Source organism: Mobula hypostoma, chromosome 8 (assembly GCF_963921235.1).
Source record: "Mobula hypostoma chromosome 8, sMobHyp1.1, whole genome shotgun sequence".
NCBI lineage: Eukaryota > Metazoa > Chordata > Chondrichthyes > Myliobatiformes > Myliobatidae > Mobula > Mobula hypostoma.
The window spans coordinates 6,932,877-6,960,406 of NC_086104.1; the positions used below are offsets into that span (position 1 = coordinate 6,932,877).

At 46.7% G+C, this 27,530-nt stretch overlaps 1 protein-coding gene across 2 annotated transcripts; it reads left to right on the forward strand.

The window, feature by feature from the left end:
* The first annotated feature begins 1,128 nt into the window (after positions 1-1,128).
* On the forward strand, positions 1,129-27,219 carry fbxo5 (F-box protein 5). 2 transcript variants are annotated; one of them, XM_063054962.1, is made up of 5 exons: positions 1,129-1,416; positions 12,475-13,159; positions 19,139-19,229; positions 23,550-23,699; positions 26,546-27,219. In XM_063054962.1, exons 2-5 carry the CDS (start codon positions 12,519-12,521, stop codon positions 26,792-26,794), a joined length of 1,131 nt encoding a protein of 376 aa, XP_062911032.1. In that variant the 5' UTR covers positions 1,129-1,416; positions 12,475-12,518; the 3' UTR covers positions 26,795-27,219. The 2 variants fall into 2 exon arrangements, with proteins under 2 accessions (XP_062911032.1, XP_062911031.1); XM_063054961.1 differs by having other exon boundaries at positions 1,129-1,354.
* Positions 27,220-27,530: the final 311 nt, after the last annotated feature.

Sequence of the window (27,530 nt, forward strand, 5' to 3'; positions counted from 1 at the left end):
CAATGACCAATTAACCTACCTGTATGCCTTTGGATTGTGGGAGGTAACCGGAGAACCCGGGAAAAAAAACCCACACATTCACGGAGAAGAGGTACAGAACGACACTGGAACTGCAGACTCGGGAATACCCCAAGCTGCAATAGTACTGAGCTAACGGCCACGTTACCGTGGTATCCACGGGCTTGATTTTTTTCTCTCTCGTTGATCTGCTGAACATTGTCGACATGCTATGTTGGCGCCAGAATGTATGGCAACACTCGCGGGCAGCCCCCAGCGCATCCTTGCATTTTACCACATGTTGGGTCTCAGAGGAACGCTGTATTCCCGTATAATTGAACTTGAATTTGACTGAAAATGGTCACTGTTTTATTCCTCTCCATAGATATAGAAATGTGGGAAAGGGCCAGTTAACATCATGAAGGATCCCACACACCCTGCTCATGGATTGTTTGTCCCATTCCCTTTGGGAGGTACCAGAATCAGGTTTAATATCACCGGCATATGTCGTGAAATTTGCTAACTTTGCGGCAGCTGCACATGGTAATCGAGAGAACCACCAGACCGAAAAACATTTACTTTCCCCGAGCAGTAAGGGAACACCTCCACCCACTAACTCCACCACTACTTCATTATTTCCCGTCAGTCACCTTATGTATAGCCTAGTGCCACTTTATGGATAATCTGTACATAAACGATCTTATCTTTAATATTTATTGTGCTGCATCAGATCCGGAGTAACAAAGATTTCATTCTCCTTATACTGGTGTACAGGAAATGACATTAAACTATCTGGAATTTTGAAATAAATCTGAAAGGAATAGATTTGCAGTATTCCCCCATTTAAACATCCCTCCCCATTGTTATTGACCTTGCGTGGGCGCTGCGTTCTCCGCGAGTTTTTCCATCATTCGTACTTTGCCGCGAGTTTGGAGTTTGAAGCAGGAAGCCGCCCCTTTAAGAGGCCTTCATTCTGATTGGCGGAGGCCGGGGCAAAGGAGGAGTCTGATTGGACAGTCCGGCGACCAATCCTAAGTTTGGTGACCAAATTCAAACAGGACAGCGCGGCCAAGTTTCAGCGCCTTTCACAGCAGGGCGGGAGGGCTGGGGTTAGTTCCTTAGAGCCAGGGGTTGGGGGTACTGAACGTGAGGTAGATCCCGGGGACAGGAGCACGGAGTAATCCAGGGGTCAGTGAACCCGGACTGATCACAGACAGCGGGGCTGAAGGCACGGAGACAGAGAGGTCCCGGGAAGTGATAAGCCGGGATCCGAAACCCCGGTGGGGACCCGGGTCCCAGATCGCCGGAGAGGAGAGGCCGACCACCAATATCTAGAGCCCCGGCACAAGGCAAGCGGGTGAGTGCGGCTGCTGACGCCCCTTAGCCCCTGGAGTCGGGATCGGGACCCGGGTGCCGGAGGTGGGTAGCAGCCGGAGTCTGGAGGGGGAGGGATGGGGATGTGAGAGGGGATAAACTGCCTCCGGACCTGCTCCCGGTGTGGGGTCCGGGTTTAGGACGACTCGGACCAGGTTGGGTTTAGGACCGGGGCCGGGTGCAGGCGGGAAGCGCGAAAGCGTTGGCGCTTTTCTGGGCCTGGGCTCTTCCTGTGCAGTTCCCAGCTCCCCACAGCACCGGTCCTTTTCTGTTCAATTCGCGCGCCCCCCCACCCCCACAGATGCCAAACTCTTTCTGAACAATCCCCTCTCCCCAATCGCCGGGCTGTTCACGTACAATCCCCAATCTCCACAGTACTGGTCCTTTTCCGTGTGGTCTCCCCTCCCCACAGTGCAGGCCCTTTTCTACTCAATCCCCTCTGCCCCAGAGCCCAGCTCTTTCTGTGCAATCCCCTCTCCACGGTACCAGGCTCTTTTTGTGCAATCCCCTCTCCCCGCATTACTGTGCTCTTTCTGTGCAATCCCCTCTCCCTATAGTACTGGGCTCTTTCTGTGCCCCCCCCCCCCCACAAGCACTGGCTTATTCCTGTGCAATCCGTCCTTCCTCAGCATACTGGCTTTTCCTGAAGAATTACACCCCCCATCCTCCAGTGCCAGACTCTCTACGTAATCCGCCCCTGCCACCCCCCCCCCAATAACCACAGGGCTCTTTCTGTGCCACTGTGATCAAAATCTTCCCCCACCAGCTCCATGCTACATCTTGCTTGACCTGCTGGACATCCAAACAGTATGTTTTTAAGGAATCTTCTGTATTTATATTTCTTGTGTTTTTTAAATTACTGCATTCTTTTAAAAATTGTTTTGTTTTGTGCTGCATTGGTTCCAGAGTAACAATTATTTTGTTCTCCTCTACGCTAGTGTACAGGACAATCTTGAAAGTACCAAGTCAGAATCAGGCTTATTATCACTGGCATAGGTTGTGAAATTGGTTGTTTTGTGGCTGCAGCCCAGAAATTATCATATGTTACAAAAACAAATAGTGTCAAAGAAGAATAGTGTGCATAGAAATCTGAAACCATATATTAAGAAAAATCTAGGCTCCCCACTTTTGCATAATATTGTACCTCTAAACTTTTTTTTATCCACATAACTGTCCAAGTTGCTTGAGAAGATGTATCTGCCATACCAGTTCCTCTGGCAGGTGGTTTCATATCAACCACGCTCTGTATAAAGAAGGTGTCTCATTTCTCTTGAATCTTCCCCCCTCTTATCTTGATTCAGTGCCCTATAGTTTCGGACCACATAACCATAGGGCAGGGGTCCCCAGACCCCTCAGTTAATGGCATTAAAAAAAAGGTTGGGAACCCTTGCCCTAGGGAGACTATGACCAAACCTATCCTACAACCAACAGGCTCCTGAACCAACAAGTATAACTTCACTCACCTTTACTCTGAACTGACTCCACAACCTACCAACTGTTTTCAAGGGCTCTACAACTCAGGTTCTCAGTATTATTTACTTTTTTATTAATTACCCAATTTGTCTTGTTTTGCACAATGGGTCTGTCATTGTTTGGGTCTTTTTCATAAATTTATTGTATATATTTATTGCAAATGCCTGCAAGAAAATGAAACGGTTTGTCCCACTTCCATAAGCACAGCGAGAGTAGAATGGCACACGCAAATAAATGCACACGTACAGAGCGCGTTAACAAGCATTCTCCGTCACAACCACCCTGTCTACTTGGCCAGGGTGAGCTGCCGGACCGAATGGTTGAGGCAGGTACAATTGCAACATTTAAGAGGCAAATGGAGGGACGAGGTTTGGAGAGTCACGGGCTAAACACGGTCAGTTGGGTATAGCAGGGCTAATGTCAGCTCCACATGGTACTGCTCTGCCACTCTAAATCTTCCCCTCTCATCTTAAACTTACGCTCTCCGATTCCCTCGGAAAAGGACTGTGCATCTTCAAGGGATGCCAGCATAGCAGTTTGCATCACACACTTATAGCTCAGGGTGTTCTGGAGCTTGGAGTTCAATTCCAGTGCTTCTCCGTGCTCCTCCCCATGGGATGTATGGGGTTTCCCTGATTTCCTCCCACAGTCCAAGGACATGCCGGGTGGGTTAATTAGTCATTGCAAATTGCCCTGTGATTAGGTTAGAGTTAATTGGGGTTGTCAGGGATTGCTAAATGAAAAATAAGTGGTGGCTCAGAAAAAGGCAGCATCATCACCCATTGCTACCATCAAAAGGAGGTGGTAAAGGATGTTTCAGGAACAGCTTCTTCCCATCCGCCAGCAGAGTGCTGAATGGACAATGAATCCGTGAACACATGCTTCACCACTTCTCTTCTGCTCTCTTTTGGCACTACTTATTTAATTGTATACAAAGAACATGAAATCTGCAGCACAGTACAGGCCCTTTGGCCCACAAAGTTGTGTCGATCATGTAACCTACTCTAGAAACTGCCTAGAATTTCCCTACCGCATAGCCCTCTATTTTCCTAAGCTCTATGTACCTATCTAAGGGTCTCTTAAAAGACCCGATTGTATCTGCCTCTACCACTGTCACTGGCAGTGCATTCCATGCACCCACCATTCTCCGTGTGGAAAAACTTGGCCTGACGTCCCCCTTGACTTCCCAGCACCTTAAAACAATGCCCCCTCATGTTAGGCATTTCAGCCCTGGGGAAAAAGCCTCTGACTATCCACACAATCAACGCTTCTCGTCATCTTACCCACCTCTATGAGGTCACCTCTCATCCTCCGTCACTCAGGCCAAGTTCACTCAACCTATTCTCATAAGGCACGCTCTCCAATCCAGGCAATATCCTTGTAAATCTCCTCTGCACTCTTTCTATAGTATCCACATCCTTCCTGTAGTGAGGTGACCAGAACTGAACACAGAGCTCCAAGTGGGGTCTAATTAAGGTCTTGTATAGCTGTAACATTACCTCATGGCTCTTGAACTCAATCCCATGGTTGATAAATGCCAACACATCATACACCTTAACAACACTGTTAACCCACGCAGCAGCTTTGAGTGTCCTATGGACACGGACCCCAAGATCTCGCTGATCCTCCACACTGCCAAGAGTCTTACCATTAATACTACCTTCTGCCATCAGATTTGGCCTACCGAAATGAACCACCTCACACTTATCTGGGTTGAACTTCATCTGCCACTTCTCAGTGGAGTTCTGTATCCTATCAGTGTCGCGCTGTAACTGATGACAACCCTCAGACTATCTGCAACACCCCATCTTTTGTGTCATCTGCAAACTTACTAACCCACCCTTCTGCTTCCTCATCCAAGACATTTTTAAAAATCGCAAAGAGGGGTCCCAGAGCAGACCTCTGTGGAACACCAATGGTCACCATGTAGTATACAAACCATCTACAACTACCCTTTGCCTTCTGTTGGCAAGCAAATTCTGGATCCACAAAGCAAAGTCTCTCCTTGGATCCCAAGCCTCATTACTTTCTGAATGAGTCTCGCATAAGAAACCTTGTCAAATGCCTTACTGAAATCCATATACACTACATCAGCTGATCTACCTTCATCTGTGTGTTTTGCTACATCCTCAAAAAAAATTCAGTCAGTATCTCAAGGCTTGACTTGCACTTGACAAAGCTATCCCTAATCAGATTATCTCTCTCCAAATGCTGATAGATTCTGCCTCTCAGGATCTTCAACAACTTGCCCACTACTGAAGTAAGACTCACTGGTCTATATTTTCCTGGGTTATCTCTACTCCCTTTCTTGAACTTTTCAGTACTTCTCCTGTCCCTATTGATGACACAAAGCTCATCGCAAGAGGCTCAACAATCTCTCCCTCACTTCCCACAGGAGTTTGAGGTGTATCTCCTCTGGTCCCGGTGACTTATGTAACTTAAAGCTTTTCAAAAGCTCCAGAACATCCTCTTTCTTAATGACTAGATACTCAAGCATTTCAGTCCACTATAAGTCATCTCCACAATTGCCAAGGTCGTCTTCCCTGGTGAATACTGAAGCAAAGTATTCGTTAAGTACCTCTGCTACCTCCTCCAACTCCATGCACATGTTTCCATTATTGCTCCTGATTGGTCCTAATCTCACATGGTTTATCCTCTTGCTCTTCACATATTTGTAGAATGCCTTGGGGTTTTCCTTAATCCTGCTCGCCAAGGCCTTCTCATGGCCTCTTCCAGCTTTCCTAATTTCATTCCTGAGCTCCTTCCTGGCACCCTTGTAATTTTCTAGAGCTCTAACAGTACCTAGTTTCTTGAACCTTTTGTAAACTTCTCTTTTCTTCTTAACTAGATATTCTCTATCCTTTATACACCATGGGTCTGTTAGCCTACAATCCTTTCCCTGTCTCAATTGAAGATACCAATGCAGAACACCATGCAATGTTCCCTGACCATTTGCCACATTTCTGCCATGCATTTTCCTGAGAACACCTGCTCCCAATTTATGTTCCCCAAGTTCTTGCCTAATAGTATATTTCCCCTTACCCCAATTAGATGTTTTCCCAAATTATCTGCTCTTATCCCTCTCCAGCGCTATAGTAAAGGAGATAGAGTTGTGATCACTATTTCCAAATTGCTCTCCCACTGAGAGATCTGACACCTGACCAGGTTCATTTCCCAATACCAGATCAAGCTTAGACTTGCCTCCAGTTGGCTTATCTACATATTGTGTCAGAAAACCTTCCTGAACACACCTAACAAACTCCACCCCGTCTAAACCCCTAAGGAGATGCTAGTCAATATTAGGAAAGTTAAAATCACCCATCACAACAACCCTATTATTGCACCATTCCAGAATCTGCCTTTCTATCTGCTCCTTAACATCCCTGTTACTATTGGGTGTCTATAAAAAAACACGCATTAGTGTTATTGCCCCATTCCCATTTCTGACTTCCAACTGCAATGACTCAGTCGACAATCCCTCCATGACTTCCTCCTTTTCTGCAGCCATGATACTATCCCTGATTAGCAATACCACTCCCCCACAGTTTTGCCTCCCTCCCCGTCCTTTTTGAAAGATCTAAAGCCCGGCACACTCAGCAGCCATTCCTGACCGAGATATCCAAGTCTCCGTAATGGTCAGAACATCATAGTTCCAGATTTTGATCCACGCTCCAAGTTCATCCGCCTTGTTTATGATACTCCTTGCATTAAAATAGACACATCTCAAACCATCAGTGTCATTATACACCAGTCATTGAAAGTGGGCATGCAGGTACAGCAGACGGTGAAAAAGGCGAATGGTATGCTGGCATTTATAGCGAGAGGATTCGAGTACAGGAGCAGGGAGGTACTACTGCAGTTGTACAAGGCCTTGGTGAGACCACACCTGGAGTATTGTGTGCAGTTTTGGTCCCCTAATCTGAGGAAAGACATACATCTTTGCCATAGAGGGAGTACAAAGAAGGTTCACCAGATTGATTCCTGGGATGGCAGGACTTTCATATGAAGAAAGACTGGATGAACTGGGCTTGTACTCGTTGGAATTTAGAAGCTTGAGGGGGGATCTGATTGAAACGTATAAGATCCTAAAGGGATTGGACAGGCTAGATGCAGGAAGATTGTTCCCGATGTTGGGGAAGTCCAGAACGAGGGGTCACAGTTTGAGGATAGAGGGGAAGCCTTTTAGGACCGAGATTAGGAAAAACTTCTTCACACAGAGAGTGGTGAATCTGTGGAATTCTCTGCCACAGGAAACTGTTGAGGCCAGTTCATTGGCTATGTTTAAGAGGGAGTTAGATATGGCCCTTGTGGCTACGGGGGTCAGGGGGTATGGAGGGAAGGCTGGGGCGGGGTTCTGAGTTGGATGATCAGCCATGATCATAATAAATGGCGGTGCAGGCTCGAAGGGCCGAATGGCCTACTCCTGCACCTATTTTCTATGTTTCTATCAGGCTGAGTGCACCTTTGCTCTATCATCTGTCTATCCTTCCTCACAAACTCCTACAAGCTGCCTCTACTTGTGCGCCAACCACCTCCTCCCCTCCTCTGCCTCTTCACTTCGGTTCCCCCCCCCCCACCCAAAGTGAAGTATATCAAATCACTGAGGCCCTTTGGGATTACCTGGAGAGACAGAAGCAAATGAGACAGTCAAAGTCTGCAGAACTGCAGCAAGTTCTCCAACTTTCTTGGAACAACCTACCAGCTGATTTTCTTAGAAAACTGCACAACAGTGTACCTAAGAGAACTGATGCAGGTTTAAAGGGAGAGGATGGTCACACCAAATATTGATTAGTTTTAGTTTTTTTTTTAACTGTTTACTGCTCTTTCTAGTAATTTTTTTTTGATAATTATCTTTTCATTTCATTAGTTTAGAAAGCATCTTCGGTCTTTGGGAGTTTATTAACATGTGCACAGTACTTTATGTATATGGGACAATCCTAGGCAGATAGGATTATCTTGGACTAGATTATGAGAATACTCAGTCCTCTTTTATTGTCGTTTAGAAATGCATACATGCATTAAGAAATGATACAATGTTTCTCCAGAGTGATGTCACAGAAAACAAGACAAACCAAAGACTAACACTGCCAGAACCACGTAATTATGACATATAGTTACAGCAGTGCAAAGCAATACCATAATTTGATGAAGAACAAACCATGCGCACAGTAAAAAAAAGTCTCAAAGTTCCTGAGTCGATCGACTCCCAAGTCCCCGATAGCAGGCGGCAAAAGGGAGAAACTCCCTGCCATAAACCTCCAGGCACCGTCAACTTGCCGATGCCTTGGAAGCAGCCGACCACAGCCGACAATGAGTCCATCCATCTGAAAACTTCGAGCCTCCGGCCAGCCCCTCTGATACAGCCTCCCGAGCGCCATCCTCTGCCGAGCGCCTTCGACCTCGCCCCGGCCGCCGAAACAAGCAAAGCTGAGGATTCGGGCCTTCAGCTCCGGAGATTCCGGTTACCACACAGTAACAGTGGCAGCGAAGCAGGCATTTCAGAAGTTTTCCAGATGTTCCTCTGTACTCTCACGTCTGTCTCCATCACATCAGAATTGTGCACGGTCCCCTAGTTGACAGATTACAGATATCATTCACCGGAGAGGCCGCGCGCACTGCCGTTGCGCCGCCATCTTCTCCTCCTCCTCTGGGATGGGAATCTGCCAATGTCCTACCCTCGTTTTCCCAACTTCCAACACCTCGCACTAATCTGAATTCAACTGCCATTCCTGGGCCCACTTTCCCAGCTGATCAAGGTGCCTCTAATTTTTTTTAAATTTTAGAGATGTAGTGTGGAATGCTGTCTTTTGGACCTTTGAACTGTGCTGCCTAGCAACCCCTGATGACCTTGATTTAACCCTCACCCAATCAGGGGACAACTTACAATGATCCATTAACTACCTGGTACGACTTGACGGTGGGAGGAAACTGGATAACCCGGAGAAAACCATCACATTCCACAGGGAAAGACTCCTTACAGAGGGTGCTGGATCTGAATTTTGAACTCCAGCGTCCTGAGCTATAATAGCGTCGCGCTAATCACTACGCTACCATGGCGCCCAAATTCTGATGGCTGCTGTCAATGACGCCACTTATTTTAGTGACCTCTGCGGAATTATAGTCATACTTTATTGATCCCGGGGGAAATTGGATTTTGTTACACTTGCACCATAAATAATTAAATAGTAATAAAACCATAAATAGTTAAATAGTAATATGTAAATTATGCCAGGAAATAAGTCCAGGACCAGCCTATTGGCTCAGGGTGTCTGACCCTCCAAGGGAGGAGTTGTAAAGTTTGATGGCCAGTTTTGGTTTGGGGTCAGTCCTGGAGACTCCAGGGAGGCTCCCCCCTGACCTTGCGTTCTGCACCTTTTGTACCCTTGCCTGTGAGTCACACAGAACAGAAACAGGCCCTTCTGCCTATTTTGTCCATGCCTTCCCAGATGCCCATCCAGGCTAGTCTCCATTTGTCCGAATCTGGTCCATTGCATCAAAAAGGTCGGGAACCCTGCTCAACATCTTTCTGTGGACCTAGATGAAAGTATTTAAAACATTGTGCTTGTACCTACATCACCACCCACACTTCACATTTCGATGTTTCATTTTCCGCTTTCTCCTATTGCCAACTATAATCAAAGCACCATAGAAAGCATCCTATCTGGATGCATAACGGCAAGGTATGGCAACTGCTCCGCCCACAACCTCGAAACCGCAGAGTTGTGGACACAGCTCAGGACATCACAGAAACCAACCATGGACTCTGTCTACACTTCTCACTGCCTCAGTACAGCAGCCAGCATCAACAGAGACCCTATCCACCCCGGGCATTCCTCTCCCATCAGGCAGAAGACGCAAAAGCCTGAAAGCATGTACCATCAGGCTCAAGGACAGCGTCTACCCCAATGTTCTCAGACTCTTGAACAGATCCCTTCGACAATAAAATAATCCCTTGGCCTCATAATAAGACGAAAGCAGATAGGAACAGAATTGGGCTATTTAGCCCATCGAATCTACTCCGCCATTCCATCATGGCCAATCCCAGATCCCACTCAACCCCATACACCTACCTTCCCGCCATAACCTTTGATGGCCTGACCAATCAGGAAACACACAACACTTGTCTTAAATATACCCATGGACTTGGCCTCCACTGCAATCTGTGGCAGAGCATTCCACAGATTTACTACTCTTTGGCTAAAAAAAAAATCCTCCTTACTTCTGTTCTAAAGGGTTGCCCCTCAGTTTTGAGGCTGTGCCCTCTAGTTCTGGATACCCCCACCAGGCCCAAAGCATTGTCATACATTTCCCAGCACTGTATTCCATCTGCCACATTTTTGCCCGTTCTTCCAAGTCTAACTCCTGCTGCAATCGCATTATTTCCTCAGAACTACCTACCTTCCACCCATCTTTATATCACCCGCAAACTTTGGCACAAAGCCACTAATTCCATTATCTAAATCATTGACAGTGTGAAAGGCAGTGGCCCCAATACAGATCCTTGAGGAACCCCACTAGTTACTGGCAGCCAAGCAGAAAAGGCCCCTTTATTCCCACTCGCTGCCTCCTGCCTGTCAGCCATTCCATTATCCATGCCAGTATCCTTCCTGTAACGCCATAGGATTTTATCTTGTTAAGCAGCCTCACATGTGGCACCTTATCAATTGCCTTCTGAAAATCCAAGTAAATGACATCCACTGCCTCTCCTTTGTCCACCCTGCTTGTAACTTCCTCGAAGATTTGTCAGGCAAGATTTCTCTTGACATAAACCATGCTGACTTTGATTTTTTTTTATCATTAATCTCCAAGTACCTCAAAACCTCGTCCTTAAGTAATAGACTTCAAGACTTTCCCAACTACTGAGGTTAGGCTAACTGGCCTAAAACAGTGGGGTGACATTTGCCATCGTCCAGTCTCTGGGACCATGCCAGAATCAAGTGATTGGTGAAAGATTATGACCAATGCATCCGTTATCTCTTCAGCAACTTCTCTCAGGACTTGGGGATGTAGTCCATCTGGTGGAGGTGACTTATCCACCTGAAGACCTTTCAGCTTGCCTCGCACTTTTTCCTTTGTAATAGCAATGGCACTAAAGAATCTATCCTGTTTATCCTTTGTAATCTACCTTGTTAATAGCTTGCACCTTATTGTCTACCTTGACTGCACTTTCTCTGTAGCTGTTACACTTTATTCTACGCAAACAGGAGGAAATCTGCAGATGCTGGAATATCAAGCAACACACATCAAAGTTGCTGGTGAACGCAGCAGGCCAGGCAGCATCTCTAGGAAGAGGTACAGTCGACGTTTCAGGCCGAGACCCTTTGTCAGGACTAACTGAAAGAAGAGCTAGTAAGAGATTTGAAAGTGGGAGGGGGAGGGGGAGATCTAAAATGATAGGAGAAGACAGGAGGGGGAGGGATGGAGCCAAGAGCTGGATAGGTGATTGGCAAAGGGGATATGAGAGGATCATGGGACAGGAGGTCCGGGGAGAAAGACAAGGCGGTGGGGGAACCAGAGGATGGGCAAGGGGTATAGTGAGAGGGACAGAGGGAGAAAAAGGAGAGAGAGAAAAGAGTGTGTGTATAAAAATAAATAACGGATGGAGTACAAGGGGGAAGTGGGGCATTAGCGGAAGTTTGAGAAGTCAATGTTCATGCCATCAGGTCGTACCCCATCCGTTATTTATTTATATATATACACACATTCTTTCTCTCTCTCTCTCCTTTTTCTCCCTCTGACTATACCCCTTGCCCATCCTCTGGGCTTTTCCCCCCTCCCCCTTTTCTTTCTCCCTAGGCCTCCTGTCCCATGATCCTCTCGTATCCCCTTTGCCAATCATCTGTCCAGCTCTCGGCTCCATCCCTCCCCCTCCTGTCTTCTCCTATCATTTCGGATCTTCCCCTTCCCCTCCCACTTTCAAATCTCTTACTAGCTCTTCCTTCAGTTAGTCCTGATGAAGGGTCTCGGCCCGAAATGTCGACTGCACCTCTTCCTAGGGATGCTGCCTGGCCTGCTGCGTTCACCAGCAACTTTGATGTGTGACACTTTATTCTATGTTGTTATTGTTTTACCATGTTCTACCTCAATGCACTTTATAATAATTTGATCGGTATAAATATTATGCAAGATAAGCCTTTCACTGTACCGCACACAAAATGGTGGGTGATCTCAGCAGGACCGGCAGCATCTACGGAAGTGAATAAACAGTCGACGTTTCAAGCTGAAGTCTGCTTCAGGGCTGGGCATGAAGGGAGAGATGCTGGAATAAAAAGATTGGGGTCGGTTGGGGGATAGGTGAAGCCAGGTGGGTGAGAAAGGTAAAGGGCTCTTTTGCCCATCACAGGAGGATCTGATGAGCGAGGAAGGTGATGGGCAGCTGAGAAGAGCTAAGCTTTTCACTGTATCTCGGTACATGTGACAATAATATTCCAATTCCAATCCGAATAACACACACAAAATGTTGGAGGAAGTTAGCAAGTCAAATATATGGAGAGGAATAAACAGTTGGGCCGAGACCATTCATCAGGGCCTGCTGAATTCCACCGGTATTGTGTATCTGTTACTCTGGGTTTCCAGCATCTGCAGAATGTCTTGGGTTTCCAATCTGATGATGTTTCCTTTTGTTTTCAGTGCTGGAGGAGACTCTGTCCGCTCTGGTGGCCAGACCCTCAGACATGAAGTGCAAGTGGCTCGTCGCCCAGCAGGTTTGCCCCAGCAGCGGAGGAGACAGCAGTCTGCAGAACAGAAGCGATACCGCGGTAGCTGCGTGCCAAAAGGACGTCAGCCCCCCGCGCTGCTCCGCCTGTCTGCAGCGTGGCAGTGGGACATGCTCTCCGGGGTGTGTAGCCCAGACACCGCTGAGCCCAGCCCAGGGAAGAGACTCCTTGTCCGGGGACAGTGGCTACTCCTCCCTGCTGAGCGTCTCCTCTCTGGCCGGCGAGGAGGACGGCAGCCTGACACCTAAGGGTGGTCTGGGAGCAGAGCGACACCGGGACCGGAGTCTGGGGGCCGAGGAGGAGGCCGCGCCCTGGAGTGGTGCTCAGGAGCCCAGTGGGGAGGTGCCGACACCTCGCCAGTGGCACCTGCTGCCCGCCCTACAGGTGGTGAGGGCAGCGTGCCAAAATGTGAGGCAGGCCAAGGGTCTTCATCCTGGCGGCTGCTCCCCGGCTCGCGGCCAGGTCTTTCCTATTGACCGCCTCATCGGCCGGAAGATGGGCCTACAGCACGTGGACATCTGGGCCGAGCTGTGGGAGAGGGGCGTCCCAGACATCCTGAGACGAATCCTGCGTTTTCTGTCCCCGGCTGACCTACTCTGGTAAGTTAGCCGCCTGACAACCCCCCGACCCTTCCTCCTTCACCTCCACACGTTGTACCCCCTCGTTGGGCAGTGAGGAGCGCATCTGGTCGGGACTGAGGAAGCGCAGAAACTCTTATCCAAGGACAACTGTGACTGAGGGTCACAAGGCCTTATGGCTGGGAAACTGGCCCTTCGTCCTGTACTCTCTTCGTCATAGTCATAGTCATACTTTATTGATCCCGGGGGAAACTGGTTTTCGTTACAATTGCACCATAAATAATAAATAGTAATAAAACCATAAATAGTTAAATAGTAATATGTAAATTATGCCAGTAAATTATGAAATAAGTCTTGCTTAATGGTATTGGTCCATGGCACAAAAAAAAATGTTTGGGAATCCCTAATGTAAACCTCTCCTATCCGTCTACCTGTCCATATGCCTTTTAAGTAGTGTTACTACCTCAACTACCATTTAGACTGCTTGTTCCCTTTGTTCATTAATCTGTGGTTTCCGATATCTAGCATTCTTCCTTTACTTTCCTCCAATACTCCTAAATTGCCCCCTTGTATTAGCTATTTCTGCTCTGCCTCTTAATCTTATACACCTCTATCAAGTCACCTCTCATCTTTCAATCCAAAGAGAAAAGCCTTGGCTTGCTCAGCCTATCCTTGGAAGACGTCTCCCTAATCCAGGCAGCATCTTGGTAAATCTCCTCTACACACCCTCTAAAGCTTCCACATCCTTCCTGGAATGAGGTGCCCAACTGTGTTTTAACCCAGGGTTTTCTTGAGCTGCAGCATTACCTTGTGGCTCTTGAATTCAATCCCTTGACTATTGAAGCCGAACACATCTAGAGTGGGAGTTGATAGGTTCTTGCTTAGGGCTTCAAAGGTTACGCAGAGAAGGCAGGAGAATGGGGTTGAGAGGGGCAATAAATCAGCTGTGATGGTATGGCAGAGCAGGCTCGATGGGCCGAATAACCTAATTCTGCTCCTATGAATTATGGTCTTACACCATGTGTCTTCCTAACTCCCCTATCAAATTGCACAGTTTAGAAGGCATTTGGACAGGGCCAGGCAAACGGGATTGGATAAGGAAGGCATCTTGTTCAGCTTGAATAGATTGAGCTTTAGGGTCTGTTTCTGTGCTGTGGAAATCTACCTGACCCAGTCCCATGTGCCTGCATTTCAATGTTCAGAGTAATTTTATTATCAAACTATGTACAAACCTGAGATTCATTTACTTGCGGACATTCATAGTAAATACAAAGAAACAGCAAACAAAAAAAATAATAAATAAGTAAATAAAAACTAGAATATGAGATAAAAAGTCCTGGAATGTGAGTCCATGGGTTGTGGGAGCAGTTCTGTTTTCGGGTGAGTGAAGTTAACCCTCTGGTTCGAAAGCTTGAAGGTTGAGTAGTGACTATTCCTGAACCTGGACATGAGAGTCCTGAACCTCCTGATGGCAGCAGCAAGAAGACAGCGTGCCCTGGGTGGTGGGGGTGTCTGATGATGGATGCTGCTTTCCTGCAACAGTGTTTCATGTAGATGGTGGGGGAGGTCTTTACCTGTGCTGGACTGGGCCGTATCCACTACTTTCTGTAGGATTTTCTGTTCAAGGGCTTTGGTGTTTCCATACCTTTGGCCCGTTTCCCTCTATATCTTTCCTATCCCTATACCTGTGCAAGTACGTCTTAAATTCCTTAACTGTACCTGCCTCAACTCCGGCATCTATTCCTCATATAGACCACCCTCTATGTGGAAAAGGTTGCCCCTCACGTTCCTATTCAGTCTCTTTCCTCACGACTATAACCTAAGGAGACATTAAAGATTAGCTTTATTTGTCACATGTACATCGAAACATTGGGTGGTGGCGTACATCCCCTGCCAAGACAGGTGCAAAACGCTCCCTCTGGGCCAAGTGTAGCACCTGCTTAGCCCCTTGATCAGGGTCATGGGAGCAGGTGGTGGATGGTCGTCTGAGCATCTGGTACACATCACAGGTCTTGTTTATGTGACCACTGATGTCAGGCCAACAATCTGAAGAGTATTGATAATGGCTGGAGTCACCTGTCTTGTAAAGGCACTGCCCGGAAGAAGGCAATGGCAAGTCACTTTTATAGAAAAGCTTTTTCTAACAACAATCAGGGTCATGGGACGATGATCGCCAACGTCATAGGACACAGCACATAATGAGTGAATGAGCTTTGAAACATACAATGAAATACAGGTAGCTGTTTGCATCAACTCAAATCAGCGAGGGATGTGCTGAGCAGTCACAAGTGTAGCCACACTTCTGGCACCTACATAGCCCACAACCAACTATCTCAAACACTATTCTTTGGAATATGGGAGGAAACTGGAGCACCCGGAGTAAACCTCATTGAAACCTATCGAATGGCAAAAGGCGTTGACAGAGTGGATGTGGAGTGGGCATCCTTTTAGAATGGAAATGAGGAAATTACTTAGCCAGAGAGCGGTAAGCGTAAAGGAGGGGGGCTTGCTGTTCTGGTTAACAACAGATGGTGCAATCCTGGTCATATTACGATCAAGGAACGTGTTTGTAGCCTGGATATTGAACTTTTTGCTGTTGAACTCCGGCCATATTCCACCGAGATGCAACATTGGGCGTCATGGAGGTCGTTCCTGCCTGTGGCCATCGAACTTTGCAGCTCCTCCCGTGGCGGGTCAGACACCCTGAGCCAGTGGGCTGGTCCTGGACTTATTTCCATCTGGCATAGTTTGCATTTTGTTGTTTGATTGTTTGTGGTTTTGTATTGCTATATTTATGCTCTATTCTTGGTTGGTGCAGCTGTAACGAAACCCAATTTCCCTCAGGATCAATAAAGTATGTCTATGTCTATGGTAAATCTGGAATTTGTTGCCACAGGCAGCCGTGGAGACCAAGTCATTAGGTATATTTAAGGCAGAGATTGATAGATTCTTGTTTGGTCAGGGCATGAAAGGATATGGGGAGAAGGCAAGAGACTGGAACTGAGAGGTCATGATGGAATGGTGGAGTGGACTCTGGGTCAAATGGTCTAATTCTACTTGTATATCTTATTTATGGTCTTATATTGGTCACGGGGAGAACATACAAACTCCTTACTGACAGTGGTGGGAATTGAACCCTGACCGTAGAACTATCACTGCAATAGCATTACGCCGACTGCTACACTACAGTGCTCCCTCTTGTTCCAGATTCTCTGACCCTGAGTGAAAAGACAGAATTCATTTACCCTCTCTATGCCCCTTGTGACTTTATATAATGCTAAAGATTACCCTTCATAGTTCTATGCTCTGTGAGTAAAGTTCAAAACTTCTCAACCTCTCTCCAGAACTCCGTCCCTTGGATCCTGGCAACATCCTCATAATTCTTTGCCTCCATTCCAGCGTAACGGCCCTGCTATTAATCATCACAGCACGAGAAAGTTGTTATTTTATATATTTGAATGTTTACTGCTCAAATGGGGGTTTGCAGTAGACAACATCTGTGAGACAATATATGTCCAATATCAGTACAAATGTATTGCTTTTAATTTTCTTCTCTGCAGGATGAATTAGACTCCCTCACCCTGAGGAAAAGACTGTGACCATCCACTTTATTTATAGCACTCATAATTTTATACACCACCATAAGGGTGCAGAGGAGATTTACAAGGATGTTGCCTGGATTGGGGAGCATGGCTTATGAGAACAGGTTGAGTGAACTTGGCCTTTTCTCCTTGGAGTGACGGAGGATGAGAGGTGACCTGATAGAGGTGTGTAAGATGATGAGAGGCATTGATCGTGTGGAAAGTCAGAGGCTTTTTCCCAGGGCCGAAATGGCTGGCCCGAGATTTTAAGGTGCTTGGGAGTAGGTACAGGGGAGATGTCAGGGGTGAGTTTTTTATGCAGAGAGTGGTGAGTGTGTGGAATGGGCTGCTGGCGACGGTGGTGGAGGCGGATACAATAGGGTCTTTTAAGAGATTCCTGGACAGGTATATGGAGCTTAGAAAAGTAGAGAGCTATGGGTAACCCTAGGTAACTTCTAAGGTAGGGACATGTTCGGCACAGCTTTGTGGGCCGAAGGGCCTGTGTTGTGCTGTAGGTTTACTATGTTTCTAAGTTCTCAGCCTCCGAACTCTGAGCAGGGGGCTGGAGGGGACAGCTAATCCAGTCTCTCCTCCTAACTTATGCCTTCCAGTCCTGGCAACATCCTTGTGAATCTTTCCTGCAAACTCTCTGGCTTAATGACCATGAGACACAGGAGCAGAATGAGGCCATTCGGCCCATTGTCTGGTCTGCCATTCCATCATGGCTGATGTATTATCCCTCTCAACCCTATTCTCCTGCCTCTTCCCCCCCCCCCATAACCTTTGAAACCCTTGCTAATCGACAAACGTATCAACCTCTGCTTTGAATACACCCAATGACTTGGCCTGCACCCCCACATGTGCCAATGAATTCTGTAGATTCACCACCCTCTGGCTAAAGAAATTCCTCTTCCTCTCTGTTCTAAATGGATGTCCCTCAATTCTGAGACTGTGTCCTCGGTCTTAAACTCCTCCACCATAGCAAACATCCTCTCCACATCCACTCTATCAAGGCCTTTCAACATTCGATAGATTTCAATGAGATTCCCCGTAATTCTTCTAATCCCCAGTCGGTATGGGCCCAGAGCCATCCACCGCTCCCCATACGTTAACCCTTTCATTCTCAGGATCACTCTCGTCAACCTCCTCGGGTCTCTCCAATGCCAGCACATCCTTTCTCAGATAAGTGCTCTCAGAACTGCATAACCTCACTTCAGACAGCGGTGGGCATTGAACGCAGGTCACTGTTGCTGTGATGGTGTTATGCTATTCACTATGCTAGGTTGCCCCTGTCATTCTTGCTTTAACCGGGAGACCAGAAGCACGCCACGATGCTCCAAGTACGGTATCGACACACCTTGTAGAACTGTCCCTGAGAAGTTACAGCTCCTTATGAAAGACTGACAGATCCAAAGGCAGAGGGTGGTGCTTCCTTGTTTTTCGCCCTAACTTAATCCCCTTGCTTCTGTCAAGGAATTTTTAAAACCATTTATTTGGAAATACAGCTTGCAACAGGCCCTTCTGACGTAACAACCTGCAACATCCAGCAACCCACCGATTCAGCCGTAGCCTAATCACAGCACAACTTACCATGACCAATTAACCACCTAACCACAGCACAACTTACCACGACCAATTAACCACCTAATCACAGCACAACTTACCACCACCAATTAACCACCTAACCACAGCACAACTTACCACGACCAATTAACCACCTAATCACAGCACAACTTACCACGACCAATTAACCACCTAATCACAGCACAACTTACCACCACCAATTAACCACCTAACCACAGCACAACTTACCACGACCAATTAACCACCTAATCACAGCACAACTTACCACCACCAATTAACCACCTAATCACAGCACAACTTACCACCACCAATTAACCACCTAACCACAGCACAACTTACCACCACCAATTAACCACCTAACCACAGCACAACTTACCACGACCAATTAACCACCTAACCACAGCACAACTTACCACGACCAATTAACCACCTAACCACAGCACAACTTACCACGACCAATTAACCACCTAATCACAGCACAACTTACCACCACCAATTAACCACCTAATCACAGCACAACTTACCACGACCAATTAACCACCTAACCACAGCACAACTTACCACGACCAATTAACCTACTAACCTGTACTTCAGACTGTGGGAGGAAACTGGAGCACCTGGAGGAAACCCACACTGTTTACAGGGGGAATATACAAACTCCTTACTGGCAGGAATTGAATTCCAATGCCCCAAGCTAAAATAATGCCACAATAACTGCTACCCTTATTTTTTTTTAAAAATTCTTGCTCCCTTTTTGGTCCCTGGTCCCTGGGCTCTGGGTCCATGTACTGAGCCAGCGGGTACGGAGTGACTGAGACTGTCTTGTTCCTAACAGCTGCGTCAAGGTGTGCAAGATGTGGAAGAGAATCATCTGTAGTGACAGAAGAGCAAACCAGACCCTCAAGAAGGCTTCTCGTTTACAAAAAGTATGTACCTGTCTTGGCCCCTCGCTCTGAAGGATGCACCGTGTGTCTACCTGCCAGACCTTCTCCGACTCTCGCCCGGGGGGGGGGGGGGTGGAGGAGTGGTCCAAAATGATGAGCTTGAGTAGTTGGGACTATGATCGCCGGAGCTTAGAAGAATGAGGGGTGAAATTTGTTATGCTTTGTAACTTCAAAACACTGAACTAATTCAAAGATAACTCGGGAGTCTGAAATGCAGATAGCGTTGTTTCCTCTGAGCAATGCACGCCCGTACCATATAACCATATAACAATTACAGCACGGAAACAGGCCATCTCGGCCCTTCTAGTCCGTGCCGAACTCTTACTCTCACCTAGTCCCACTGACCTGCACTCAGCCCATAACCCTCCATTCCTTTCCTGTCCATATATCCATCCAATTTAACTTTAAACGACAACATCGAACCTGCCTCAACCACTTCTGCTGGAAGCTCATTCCACACAGCCACCACTCTCTGAGTAAAGAAGTTCCCCCTCATGTTACCCCTAAACTTTTGCCCTTTAACTCACAACTCATGTCATCTTGTTTGAATCTCCCCACTCTCAATGGAAAAAGCCTATTCATGTCAACTCTATCTATCCCCCTCATAATTTTAAATATCTCTATCAAGTCGCCCCTTAACCTTCTACGCTCCAAAGAATAAAGACCTAACTTGTTCAACCTCTGTAACTTAGGAGATAAAACCCAGGCAACATTTTAGTAAACCTCCTCTGTACTCTCTCAATGTTATTGACATCTTTCCTATAATTTGGTGACCAGAACTGTACACAATACTCCAAAATTGGCCTTACCAATGCCCTATACAATTTCAACATTACATTCCAACTCCTATACTCAATGCTCTGATTAATAAAGGCCAGCATACCAAAAGCTTTCTTCACCACCCTATCCACATGAGATTCCACCTTCAGGGAACTATGCACTGTTATTCCGAGATCACTCTGTTCTACTGCATTCTTCAATACCCTACCATTTACCATGTATGTCCTATTTTGATTAGTCCTACCAAAATGTAGCACCTCACATGTACCAGCTGGTAGTGTAATGACGTATGCACTTCATGTATTTCCACATATAACCATGATGAATGATTTATAGGAACAAGGATGCTTAAGCAACCTATATAATATATATGAACTGGGCCATATCCACTAATTTTTATAGGATTTTCCGTTCAAGGATATTGGTGTTTCCATATCATTGGTCCATTTTCAATGGTATATATTTCTTGATATATAGACAAGATTAATCAAGATTACTCAAATATTAATTATGAAATGCACATCAAAATGGGGTTTGAGGAAGCTTTTTTTAAAAGATTAGCTTTATTTATCACGTGTGATTCAGATTTATTTATTTGCAGTGAGGTATATCTTTTGCAACATGTTGCATAATCAATGTCAGCAGAACATTAGCCAGATCACACGCTACAACAGTGGTGGAGTGTGGCTTGTGCTTGGGAGATGCACAAGGAGGGACACAACTTCAGATTCCGATTTATTATCAGACGTACATGGAAGCACACAGTGAAATGTACTTGCGACATACCAAGTCTACGGTGTTCCGCAGAATACCACGAGCGGCAGCAACTGCAGAACGGAAGACGACAGCGGAAACGACAGCATCCAGACGTGCAGTGAAATGCGTTGTTTGCATCAGTGACTGATAGAGTCCGTGGATTGTGCAGGGAGCAGCCTGAGAGTTGTCATCATGCAACTGCTCTGCATGTGACAGCAAGAAACTGCAGGGAGTTGTGGACACAGCTCAGCACGTCTCAGAAATTGGCCTCCCTGGGATTCTGTCTACACTTCTCACTATCTCCATAAAACAGCCATCATAATCAAAGCCCCCACCCACCTTAGACATCATTGCTTATCCCCTCTCCCGTGGGACAGAAGATATAAAAGCCCGAAAGCACGTACCACCAGGCTCAAGGAAGGCTTCTACCCCACTGGTATAAGATTCTTGAACGGTTCCCTTGCATAATGAAATGGACTCTCGACCTCGCAATCTACCTCGTTATGATCCTGTACATTATTGTCTGCCTGCACTGCATTTTCTCTGTAACTTTAATACTCTGTTGCTACTATTACAACAGGGTGATGAGGGTGATTGAAGGTAGATCTGTGGATGTTGTCCACATGGATTTTAGTAAGGCATTTAACGAGGTCCCACATGGGAGGCTCATTGAGAAGATTCAGATGTGTAGGATCTGTGGTGAACTGCTGTTTGGATTCAGAACTGAATTGCCCACAGAAGGCAGAAAGTAGTGGTCGGGAAGGGAATTAGTTGAGCTGGAAGTCTGTAATTAGTGGTGTTCTGCATGAATCTGTTGGGTCCTCCGCTGTTTGTGATGCACATAAATTATCTGGATGAAAATGTAGATGGGGCAGTTAGTAAGTTTGCAGGTGATACAAAGAATGGTGGAGTTGCGGATAGTGTAGAAGACTGGCAAAAAACACAGTGGGGTATAGAGCATTTGCAGATATGGGCAGAGAAATGGCAGGTGGAGCTTAAGCCGGCTAAATGTGAAGGGCTGCACTTTGGTAGGTGAAATGAAAAGACTACACTGTTAGGGGCAAGATCCTTAAAGTGTTGATAAGCAGAGGGATCTTGGGGTCCAAGTTCATGACTTCCTGAAAGTGGTTACGCAGGTTGATAGGGTGGTTCAGAAGGCATACGACATGCCTCCTTTTATTAGTTGAGGCACTGAGTTCAAAGGTTAGGAAGTTCTGTTGTAGCTTTATAGAACTCTACTGAGGCCACATCTGCATACACTTCTGGTCACCCCCACTACAGGAAGGATGCTGAGGCTTTGGAGAGGGGTGCAGAAGAGGTTTACAAGAATGCTGTCTGGATTAGAGGGCATGCATATAAAGAGGGGGTAATTTAAAAAAGATGCAAGGTATTTTTACAGACAGTGGTGGGTGCCTTGAATATGCTGCCTGGGGTGGTGGTAGAGACAGAGACATTAGGGACTTTAAAGAGGTGTTGACACTGGCACATGAGTGTGAGGAAAATGGAAGAATTGGGCACTGTAGGCAGAAGGGATTAGTTTAGTTGGCCATTTGATTGCTAATTGGTTCAGCACAACATTGTGGAGTTGTGGGCAGTGAGGAAGTCTGGCAAAGAATACAGTTCTGTGCTGTACTGTTCTATGTTTTATTCTGCATTGTTGTTTCACCTTGTTCTGCCTCAATACACAGTGTAATGATTGGATCTGAGGTGTGTTATGCAGCACAAGTGTTTCACTGTATCTTGGTACAGATGACAATAGTAAACCGATTCCAGTGCGAAGGCCCCACCGAGGTAGACGGACAAATCCGGATCATACAAAATGTCTGTTCAAAACAGTGGGGTACGAGCTGTCCCTGAGCCTGGTGGTGAGTGCTTTCAGGCTTTTGTATCTTCTGCCCGACGGGAGAGGGGAGAATGTCTGGGGTGTGTGGGGTTTTTGATGACGCTGGCTGTTTTACTGGGGCAGTGAGAGGTAAAGACAGAGTCCGTGGAGGGGAGGCTGGCTTCTGTGAAGTGCTGAGCTGTGTCCGCATCTGTGAGTTTTCCTGCAGTCACATGCAGAGCAGTTAGCACACCGAGCTCCGGGAGACCATCCTACATGGGGGGCAGAATGAGACCATTCAGCCCATCGAGTCGGCTTTGCCACCCCGCCATGGCTGATCTATTACCCCTTTTAAACCCGTTCCCCTTCCTTCTCCCTGTGACCCTTGATGCCCTGATTAATCAAGACTCCATCAACCTCCACGTTAACCACACCCGATAACATGGCCTCCACAGCTGCCTGCGACAAAGCATTCCACAGATTCACCACCCTCTGGCTAAAGAAATTCACCCTCATCTCCACTCTAAATAGATGCCCCTCTGTTCTGAGGCTGTGCCCTCTGGTGATAAACTCCCCCACTCTTGGAAACATCCTCTCTTTCTAGCCCCCATAGAGAATGCTTTCGATGGGGCATCGGCAATAATTGGTAAAAGTGAATAGAGACTGTGCTCAGCCTCCTGGGAAAGTGGAAACTTGCTAAGCTTTCTTGTCCAGGACAGTGACTTGCTCGAACCAAGACAGATGTTCACACAGAGGAACTTGGAGTCCTCACCCCATGCCAGGGTTCCACGGGTGACGAGCAACTATGTGGGATGGGCTGAGGGTGTAGACGGATTGGTCACCGTGGGTTAACTTCGGAAAGTTTTCTGGCAGGGGTGATGGGTAGGAAAAGGCCAAATGTCCTGTTGCTTCACCTTCTTGAGATCTGGTGTTGTTCCTCCTAGATGGAAGCCTCCAAACGCGAGAACGTAGCGTCACGCGGCACTCTCGTGTCCATCCAGCACCAGAGCGGGGATAGGGTTGTGCCTAAGTTGCGGCCCACTCGTCAGCCCAAGGTTGGCGGTGACTCCCAGAAAAGTATCCGGCACCAGCAGGTAAGGATTATTCTGGCCTCCGGAATCCCAGCCTGTCCTGCTTTCACGCCACGTTGCCACTTCTCTCTTTCACGCCTCATTGCCGCCTTGAATGACCGCACGGGTGCTCTGGTTTCCTCCCAGGCGTATGGGTAAAGGCTGATTTATACTTCTGCGCTAACTGCACGCCGTAACCTACGCAAGTGACATACGCGCGTTGTCAGCACTTATACTTGTGTGTTGGTGTGTCTGCATCGCTCTGCAATTCGGGTACGTCACGCATGCGCACACACCTGCCCGTGCAAGGCTTCACGGTCATGGTGGTCTTTCTCGGGGTAAACAAGAAGCGAGCGTCTTTTTTCATAAAAGTGAAATGTGTCCTCCATAATTTCGGAGGTGTGTAAAGCTTTATGGAAAGCATTGCAGCCAGAGTTCCTTCCCTGCCCTTCAGTCGCCCAATGGGAAGCTATTGCAGCGTAGGATGACATGCGATGCTACCTAGCGGACCAATCACAGCTGTTGCAGTCTGTGTCTCCGCGACGCATAGTTACATTTTGGGAGAGGTGCACGTCAGGCTCTGGTGTAGGGATCCGCGTCGGCTCTGCATAGGGTTTGCGGCAACACAGTACTTACAGTGTCATGTTGATGCAGAAGTATAAATCAGGCTTTAGGGTTAGAAAGTTGTGGGCGTATTCTGTGTGCATGGCGATGCTTGCGGGCTGAGCCCCAGCACCTCCTCGATGCAACTGACACGTTTCCTGGAGTCCTGCTGAGGGGTCTCAGCCCAAAATGTCGACTCTACTCTTTTCCACAGGTACTGCCTGGCCTGCTGAGTTCCTCCAGCATTTTGTGCGTGTTGCGCTGGATTTCCAGCATCTGCAGATTTTTCTCTTGTATATTTAATAATAAATTTTCTTTGATTTATACGTACAAGGGCTAGCCTCCACCCTGGAATTTTATGAAGCCGTTGCTAGGCTAGTATCCAGGCATGAGGTCACGATAGTCTGCTTTTATGTGGCTCAGGCCAAGCCAGTTGAGCTGTCAGACTTCACTGCTTGATCCCGACCCTGTGCACGGTACGTGTACAGACACCACTGTGATATATTCTGGTTCCTGACCTAAACAAGAAAGAGAACTTTATAATCAATTCTAAAAGATACAGAAAACGAATGCAGAGTATCCAGAACAGAAGTTTTAGTTAAAGCCATTCAGTGACGTTGTGAATAAACTGAAGTTTGTCACTAGATTGCTTTGGAAGGCCAGTAGAAGGTGCATTGCAGTAATCTAGTCCATTCAACATAGAGGTGTGAATCAGTTGTTCAGCATCATTGCATGACAGAAATGGACATACCTTTGCAATATTTCTTGGGTGTAGCAACGCTGCTCTCGTCACTTTCTTCATGTGGGATTTAAAATTCAAATCTGAGTCATGTTATCAGCTAGGCTAGTTACTACTGATTTTACGAGGGGAGCCAAGTTCTCAAGCTTATGAAAAAGTTTATCTCCTTTGGTTTTGGGACCAACCAAATGTATTTCGGTTTTCTTTTCATTTAGATTAAGGAAATTATTGCTCATCCATTTGTTTATTGAAGGGGTCAGGGAAGACATCATCAGGCTCAACCATTGTGTGCCATCTGCTTAACTGGACATCAAGTTTATGGTCTTCACATTGCTAGTCGTTGACACAAACAACATATTTCACTGACTGTTTCCATGTAAATGTGACGAGGTTAATCTTTAACCAATATTTCTGTAGAAGTTTGTTCATGTTCAGTGACAAGTTGAATCTCCTAAGGAAGTAAAGGTGCTGACCTGCCTTCCTTGTGTTTGTGTCTGTGCTGTGCTCAGGAAAGGTCACCCGAGATGGTTATGGGTTAGGAATTTAAACCCGTTGGCCCTCTCCACCACCATCCCACCCCCACCCCCCAGCAATTTAGACTGGTGCATATTTGTCCTCCTTCCCCCTTCCTGAAGTCAATAATCAGCTCTTAGTGTTAAACACGAGGTTCTGCAGATGCTGGAAACTCAGAGAAACGCACACAAAATGCTGGAAGAACTCAACAGGTCAGACTGCATCTACGGAGGGGATTAAATGGTCAACATTTCAGGCGAGGAGCTCTTAGTGCTACTGCCATTGGGTGAAAAGTTTGTTGTGGTGGGTGTCCTGTCTCGGAATCAGAACCGGGTTTAGTATCGGTGGTATATGCAGGCAAATATGTCTGCGGGAGCAGTATATTGCAACATATAATTAAAGAAACTAAATTACTGCAAGAGATGTATGTTAAAAATGAACTTAGATAAGTAGTGCAAAAAAGGGAACAAAAAATACTAATGTAGTGTACAAGGATTCATTGTCTGTTCAGAAATCTGATGGTGGTGGGGAAGAAGCCGTTCCTAAAATGTTGAATGTGTGACTTCAGGCTCCTGTACCCCCTCCCTGATGATAGCAATGAGAAAAGTGCATGTCGTGGGTGATGGGGGTCCTTAATGCTGCATTTTTGAGGTATCACTTTTTGAAAGTGTCCTCGATGCTGGGACGGCCACTGTGCACGGTGGCTCAGTAGCTGAGTGGTTAGTGCAAGGCGTGGATATCCTCTGCGTGCTCTGGTTTCCTCCCACATTTCGAAGAGGTGAAGTTAGAGTTATGTGCATGCTATGTTGGTGCTGGTAAGACGGCAACACTTTCAGACTGCCCTCACTCAGCACGTCCTCAGACTGTGTTGGCCCGAGAATGCATTTCACCGTACCTGTCAATGTACGTGTGATTAAATAAAGCAAATTTTAAAGTCTCCTTAATCTTGGCGCTATCTTTGTCTCGTACTTTGCCCGGCTGACTGACTGGCTCTCCCTCTCCTTTCCCACTCCAGGTGGTGAAGACTTTGAGGCAGGACGAGGTGCTGAAGATGTGCCCACTCTGTTCGTCTCCCGCCAGGTTCCTGCACTACCAGGAGCGGGCAGTGTGCACCAGTGTTTTCTGTGCCTACGACTACTGTTCCCTCTGCCTGAGTTCCTTCCACGGCTCCAAGTCCTGCATCCGGCACAGTTTCCACAGCGGCTCGCGGGCACAGGCAGCTGCGGGAAGCAGGCGGAGCAAACAAAACCTGCGGAGACTCTGACCACCGCCGTGTGCGAGGCGTGGTAGCGTGTTGGTCACTCAACTGATCTCAGTATAATTACTTGCATATAAATGTATATTTTTGTTTAGTAGAATCCGGAAGGATAATGCAAAAAAAGTTAAACAAATTTTATGGGAAATGTGAAGTTTTAAGAAGTCTGTGCACAATGTTTAAAAATTAATATATGAATTACAAAAAGGTTCTGAATGCAGAAAGAAATGGTCTTAGGCATTCTTGTGTCCATAGTTGAAGCTGCAATATATTTTACTATTGAGATACGGTGCATTTATTTATAATAGGTGTTCATTTTACGCGGAACCAGAATATATATATTTAGTGTCCTTTTATTGTTTTCTCATTGTCCTTAAATGTAAATTATTTCTTAGTCGTCTTGTTTTTGTATATTGTTCAATAAATGCATAATCCACTTTAGCAGTGTGCCTTCTCACTTTTATCCTGAGTCACGGGTTGCCTGAGCTGAGCAGACGTGGGACGTAGTGGGAGATTATGGCAATGCCGCAATGAGGTTGCATCAAGTTATAGTCATTGAGAAGTACAGCACAGAAACAGGCCCTTTGGCCCATCTAGTCTGTAATTAAATCATTGACCTGCTCTGGGTGGGACCTTAGCCCTCCATACCCCTATCATCCATGTACCTGTCCAAACTCGGTTATAAACTTGTTGTAGATGACAGACAACAAAGGACCTAACACCAATCCTCGTGGCACATGATGGC

Coding starts and splice junctions, on each gene's coding strand:
- fbxo5 (XM_063054962.1), top strand. CDS start 12,519: ATGAAGTGCAAGTGGCTCGTCGCCCAGCAGGTTTGCCCCAGCAGCGGA. Junction 19,230..23,549: donor AGGCTTCTCGTTTACAAAAA/GTATGTACCTGT, acceptor TGTTCCTCCTAG/ATGGAAGCCTCCAAACGCGA. Junction 23,700..26,545: donor AAAGTATCCGGCACCAGCAG/GTAAGGATTATT, acceptor TTCCCACTCCAG/GTGGTGAAGACTTTGAGGCA.